Consider the following 6,175-nt stretch of genomic DNA (forward strand, 5'->3'; position numbering starts at 1 on the left):
TTGCTCACTTTATGTCACCGCCGCATGGCTTCGAGCTGCTGCGCTCCCTCGCTCCCTCCTCGGCTTGCGAGTCATTCACGTTTGAAAAAACATATCTACCTCATACTGTGCCCATCACTTTGTTCTCAACACGCCTATTCACACGAGTAAACCTCCACTTTTCCTCTTTAAGCGGGCGGTGGTGGCAGGAGGGGAGGCTGCTCGGAAGGAACGTTAAGATGCGTGCACGGAGTTACTTCCCTCTCACCACCTTTGGGGAGCTATTGTTGGCCGAACAAAAGAACTCGCTCGCGGGGGAGCGGGACCCTGCCGAAAATGCGGCAGCTCCGGGTGCGACGCACATGTGCCGTCCCGGCTGCAAACGCCGCCGCTTCTCACCTACCGGGTCCCGCGCGGGCTCCCCGCGCGTCCCGGGGATCGACGCGCTGAAATCAAGGGCACGCACTCGGCAGCTTGGCGGCTGCACCCCCGCAAAGCGGCGCAGCGCCGCATCCGCGGCCGCCTGCAGGCTCCGGGCTGCCGGGGCGCCGCCGGGGCACCCCGCGGCAGCGCGCCGGGGCCGGCAGCGCTCCGTGCCGCTGGCTCGGGCAGCGCCGCGGCGGCCGAAGCGAGCGCGGGGCGGACCGACGGCTACCCCCGCCCGGCGCGGGGAGGCAGGGCGCCGTGCCCGCCAAGGCGGGCATTTACCGGAGCCCCCGGGGTTTGGCCGCCGGGGGCTGGCCGGGGGCCCGGCGGGAAAAGAAACGGGTGGTTCCCCCGGCGGCCGCGACGGAGCGTCCTCAGCGGTGGCAGCGGCGGGCGCCGGCTCCCGCCGACGGCGGGGCCGCCCGCCGCTGCCCGCCGCCGGTCTCCGCGCTGTCGGGGCGCTCCCCGACCCCCCTCTCCCTCCCCGCACCGCCGCGCGCAGGGCGGCCGCCAGGCGCGCGCCTCCCCGGGCGGGGCGGGGCGGGCCCGCGCGTGCCGCCGGCTCCCCCCCGCCCCCCCATCCCCAACCTCCGCTCCCCCGCGCCGCGCGCCGGGCGGGCCGCGCCCCGCGCGCCATTGGCTCCCCGCACGCGCCGGCCCCCGCGCGCGCGCCATTGGCCGCGCCGACACGCGACCGGCGCGAGTGGAGGGCGGGCGGCGGGAGGGGTGGGGCGCGAGGGAGGGAGGGGGAGCGGGGGGACCCCGGCGCGTGCCGCTCCTTAAAGGGGGGCGCGGCGCCCGGCCGACACCGGAGACGTCGGGCCGCCACGCGCGAGGCGGGCGGGCAGCGCCGCGAGCCGGCCCGGCCCTGCCCTGCCCGGCCCGGCCCCCATGGGCGCGCGGCGCCCGCGCTAGCGCCATGAGCCTGCCGCGCGGCGCCTGGGCCGAGGGCGCCCGGCAGCCGGGGCCGCCCGAGCCGCCGCTGGGCCCGGAGGCGGGCGGCTGCGGCTTCGCCCCGGGCTGGCTGGGCGTGTGCTGCGCCGCGCGCCTGCCCGCCGCCTCGCCCCGCTACCTGCTGCCCGGGGAGGAGGAGGAGGCGGCGGAGGCGGGGAGCGCGGCGCGGGGCGGCGGGAGCAGCCCCGGCGGGGCGCGGGGCGCGGCGGCGGCCGGCGGGCGGCCGCGGGGCGGCGGCGGGCCCGGCCTGCGGGCGCAGGTGAGCGGCGTGCAGAAGCAGCGGCGGCTGGCGGCCAACGCGCGGGAGCGGCGGCGGATGCACGGGCTGAACCACGCCTTCGACCAGCTGCGCAACGTCATCCCCTCCTTCAACAACGACAAGAAGCTCTCCAAGTACGAGACGCTGCAGATGGCGCAGATCTACATCAGCGCCCTGGCCGAGCTGCTGCACAGCCCCGCCGCCCCCCCCGACGCCCCCGGCAAGGCCGAGCACCGCGGGGCCGCCTTCGAGCCGCCCTGCGCCGCCGGGGCCGGGCCGCCGCCGGGGCCGCCGGCGCCGCAGCCGGGGCCGTCGAGAGCCTCGCCCCCCGGGCACGGCAGGACTCGCTTCCCCCCGCCGCCGGCCGCGGGGGGTTACTCGGTGCAGCTCGACCCGCTGCACTTCCCCTCCTTTGCGGAGGGCGCCCTGATGGGACAGAGAGCCCCTTCCCCCGCCCTCCTCATGCCGCAGCCCGGGCAGCCGCCGCAGGAGAGGAGCAAAACGTCGCCCCGGTCCCACAGGAGCGACGGCGAGTTCTCGCCCCGCTCCCACTACAGCGACTCGGACGAGGCCAGCTAGGGCGGGGGCGCCGGCCCCAGCACCCCCCCGCACCTCCCCCGGGCCGCGCCGGGGCCGGGGCCGCGGCCGCCCCTCGGAGCACGGACTCCGCCGCGGGGTGAGCGGCCGGCCGCTGCGCCGTCTCGGGTGGCATCGGCTCCCCTCGGTCGCTTTGAAATCCGCCCCCTCTTCTCCCACCCGCGGGCAGCTCCTCGGTTTGTCCAGGGTGTTAGCGAGTGACTGTACGCGCCCTATCTGTCAGAGTTGGTTGGGGTTTTTTTTATTATTTTTAGTTACCACTTCTAAAGTTTCTTTTGCCTAGAAGTCGTTCTCGTTCCCTCCTGCCAACACGCCACTTTGCAGCGCCGAGCCCGGCTTGCGCGCCGGCCAGCAGCTGATGCACCAGAAACAAGTCTGGCCCCGCTGCTGCTGCTGCTGCTGCCGCTGCTGCCGCTGCCGCCGCTGCCGCCGCTGCCGCTGCTGCCGGCGGGCGGGGGTGCCGCCGGCGCCCTCCACACCCGGGCGTGCACCCGCGCTGACACCCGCGTCATCCAGGACACCGATCCTGCCCTGGGTCGTATTGCTGTGGACACACACACACACAAATGTAAATAACGCACCGTCTTGTCCTGTAAATAGCGGAGAAAAGGTGGATTTTCCTTAGCGCACCATGTCGGCGTCTTTTGGGGGGAAACTTGGCGCAAGCACTTTATCAGCGGCTGGAGATGCGGTTTCAAGAGGAAAGCTACAAACTAACTGCCAATTGGAGACCAATATTTAATTAAGCCACTTAATCCTAACGCTCTCTTAAAAACGAAAACAGTTTTGTCGTGTCAAACTTTTATGTCCGTTTATTTTGCTTTTGTGGTAATAGGAAACGTATTTATTATGGAGTGTTTGCTACTATTTCTGCTTCTCTTTTTTTAAAAAAAACCCCTTTTCTACGACGAGAATCGTTTATTTTAATTTTAGCAAAGCCAGCTGCCATTGTTTTATGTATTTTAATTTTAAACATTTTTGAGATCAAATAAACGTGGGAAAAAAAACAAAACCAGCCTGAAAGCGCGGTCGGGTTTCGCTTTTCCCCTCGCACGCCCCGAGCCGGGGTGGTGTCCAAAGCCGGCGGCGGAGGGTGAGCGGGACAGCCCCCGGCGGGCGATGCCCCCGGGAGCCGGCCGGCCGCGCCGCCCCGGCTCCCTGCAGAGGAACCGCGCGGACCCCGGGGCCGGGGGGTCTGTGCCCCGCGTGGAGTAGGGCTGCCCCCGCTGCCTGCACCGCCGGGATCGGGCCCCATCTCCGTCCCGCCGTTCCCAGCTGAGCCGGGGTAATTGCAACAAGTGCAGGGTGAGGGGCTTGGCGCTGCTCGGTAGCCGCTTGGCCCCGCACCGCCGCTCGAGTCACATCGTTCCCTTCTCGCTCCCCCCCCTCGGCGGGGACACGAGCGGGTGCCCCCACGGAGCCTCGTCTGTCTCGCGGGGGGGGGCGTAAGCCGTGCGGAAAGGGCTGGGAAAGCCGGCGGGGTTTTGGGGACACGCGAGCAGCGCGGCGGGTCGCCGGGGGAGCAGGATGTGGCCCCTGAGCTCAACCGGATTAAACCCGGAGGGGGCTGACACTTTGCCCAGCCTGCCCGTGACACCAGAGCCGGGGCTAAGCCGGAGCCGTGCCGGTGCCGGGGTCCCGCTGGGTTCAGCCGGTGACACCGGGGGGGGCCTAAGGGGCGATCAGTTAACCAGGCGCGGCCGGGAGCGAGCAGCCCCCGCGGGAGCGGAGCCCGTGAGAGTGTCGCTTTCCCCTGCAGAAACCGGGCGCCTGCCCCCCCGGTAACCCCGGGCTGCCGTCCTGCCCGCCCGCCGCAAACACCCGCGGCCGCCGCTGCCGCCGCCCCGTACCTGCCGAGGCGGGGTACGGTCCCGCAGGGTGAAAAGTTCATCGGTAGGGTCATTTCCCGTCCTAAAAACGGCCGGCTTTTTGGGGTTGGGTCACCTTTGGTTTACGGCATTTATTTCTGGGCCCTGGGAGCCGGTCTCGCTTCTTAGGGAGCACGCGTGGGCTCGCAGCACGGGAGTGATGCGGCGGAGCACAGTAGCACCAATTTTTTGGGGGGGCTGGGGGTGTTGTTTTGTTTATTTGTTTTGTTTTGGGTATGTGCTCAGCGCGGGGGAAGCGGCTGCCGCCGTGGGTCGGGGCAGCACCCCCCGGAGAGGGTCCCGGGGTGCCGGCGGGACGGCCGTGGGTTGAAGGGGTGCGCGCACCCTCCCTCGGCCCCGCCGTCCCGGGCGCTGCCTCTGCGGCTGCGGAGACGCGAAGGGGTTGACAAGCGCAGCTCAAAATCCTCCCCGCTCCCTGGGACGGGGTCCCTTCCCCCGGCAGATGAGCGCACGGCGTGGCGCCGGTGGTGCTCGCAGCGACGGCGCAGCACGGGCTGTCTGAGGGGCTTTTTCTTCTTTTTTTTTTTTAAACACTTCTTTGAAAGAGGTACCCAGCCGCATTTCCATTTTAAGGTTCAGCTATAGAGTTTGCATAACAACCGCTTGGCAGGCCCCCCCTCTCTTAGACTCCGTTAACAAGCTGTAACGTATAGCTGCAGGTTGCTATAATCTCATTAATATTTTGGAAACTTGAATATTGAGTATTTCAGACTGCTCATTCCCCATATGCCAGGCCACTCCCGCTATGCTGGCTGGTTCCTTTCTCTCCATTATTAGCAATTAGCTCCTACCTTCCAAAGTCAGATCCAAGTATCCAAGATACTAGCAAAGGAATCAACTATGTGTTGCAAGCTAAGCATGCTTAATATCTCCCAAACAAACAAAGAGACAACATTTCTTTAAGTAATGAAGATGGATAAATCGCTTTATTGAGCTTGCGACAGTGTTTGTTTTGTATAGACTAGCGCAAAGTTTTTTAACAAGAGCGGGGACGCGCACCAGCCCCTGGAAGCAGTTTCGCCCCCTTTGCTGCTTCGTGGGGTTTTATCATCTTAAACGGGCTTTTATTTGGAAAGGGCGAGCCAGAAGCGCACTATCCGAGCGTTAAATTTTGGCTGAACGCTAAATATCCTCCGGGGTGTGCAAAACGACCGGGGGGGGGGGGGGGGCTAGGGGAGGTGGTCGCCTTTGTGCGAGGCTCACGGCGGCTCCGCTGCCTTTTGAGCCCGGGTCGCCGGATAAACCGCAGCCGCGGGCTCCGGTGCGGGGCTCTGCCCGCCCGTTTCGGCGGCGGGGTTTAGCGCTGGGATTTCGGGGGACTGGAGGGGGGGGGCGAGGCGCGGCGGTGGGGGGGGGGGGGGGCGAGTTTGCAGCGCGGCGGCCGGAGCGCATCGCTGCCTTCCAGCGCTTCGGCTGCTGTTTGCTCAACCGCTGGCCTCGGGGAGGGAGGAGGGAGAGAAGGGGGGGAAAGGGTTAAACCCGGCGAGGGGAGACCAGAAAAGCGCAGGGACCACGGGGGGGTGGGGGGGAGCTGGCCGTGGGGCCAGTGTTTCTTAATTAGAGCGGGGCGGACAATGCGATGGGGCGGACAATGGGGGGGTCCGGGGGGCGGAGGGGGGGTCTGGCCTCGCTCCCGGCCGCGGTGCGCCGTGTCTGGAGCGGAGCACGCGTTGTCAGCTGGTGAGCGCAGCGGCCTTTCAGGCGTCTCCCCAGGGAGCTGCGCGCCCGCGGTGAGCTCCATCGTCACCCCCTCCCCTCCATCATCATCATCATCGGCCTCCTCCTCCTCCTCCTCCTCCTCCTCGGCGGCCCCCCAACCCCAGCCGAGCACAACAGCCAGCATTCAAGCCCCCTTCCCTCCCTCCTCTCGCACAACAGCAGCGCAGTGGCAGCCACGCCACCTCCCAGCAACCAGCAGCACGCGAGGGCACCGCCGGGGCACCTGAAAGAGTCAAAGCCAAAGAAAGGGAGACAAAGGAGGAGGAAAGGATACGCAGGAACGGCCCAGCGTGTCTGCTCCGACAGCGCGGAGAGGCAGGCGCCCACAGAGGCACGGGCGAGCCCACGCGGA

The 6,175-nt window shown here is 67.8% G+C and overlaps 1 protein-coding gene across 1 annotated transcript; it reads left to right on the forward strand.

The window, feature by feature from the left end:
* Window positions 1-1,324: 1,324 nt before the first annotated feature.
* ATOH1 (atonal bHLH transcription factor 1) lies at window positions 1,325-2,197 on the forward strand. The gene has a single exon (XM_075499273.1). It carries the CDS (start codon window positions 1,325-1,327, stop codon window positions 2,195-2,197), a length of 873 nt encoding a protein of 290 aa, XP_075355388.1.
* The last annotated feature ends 3,978 nt before the right edge of the window (window positions 2,198-6,175 follow it).

The sequence above is a fragment of the Mycteria americana genome, chromosome 4 (genome assembly GCF_035582795.1).
Source record: "Mycteria americana isolate JAX WOST 10 ecotype Jacksonville Zoo and Gardens chromosome 4, USCA_MyAme_1.0, whole genome shotgun sequence".
Classification (NCBI taxonomy): domain Eukaryota; kingdom Metazoa; phylum Chordata; class Aves; order Ciconiiformes; family Ciconiidae; genus Mycteria; species Mycteria americana.

Excerpts from the sequence above, each read along its gene's own strand:
- ATOH1 (XM_075499273.1), top strand. The coding sequence starts at position 1,325 with ATGAGCCTGCCGCGCGGCGCCTGGGCCGAGGGCGCCCGGCAGCCGGGG.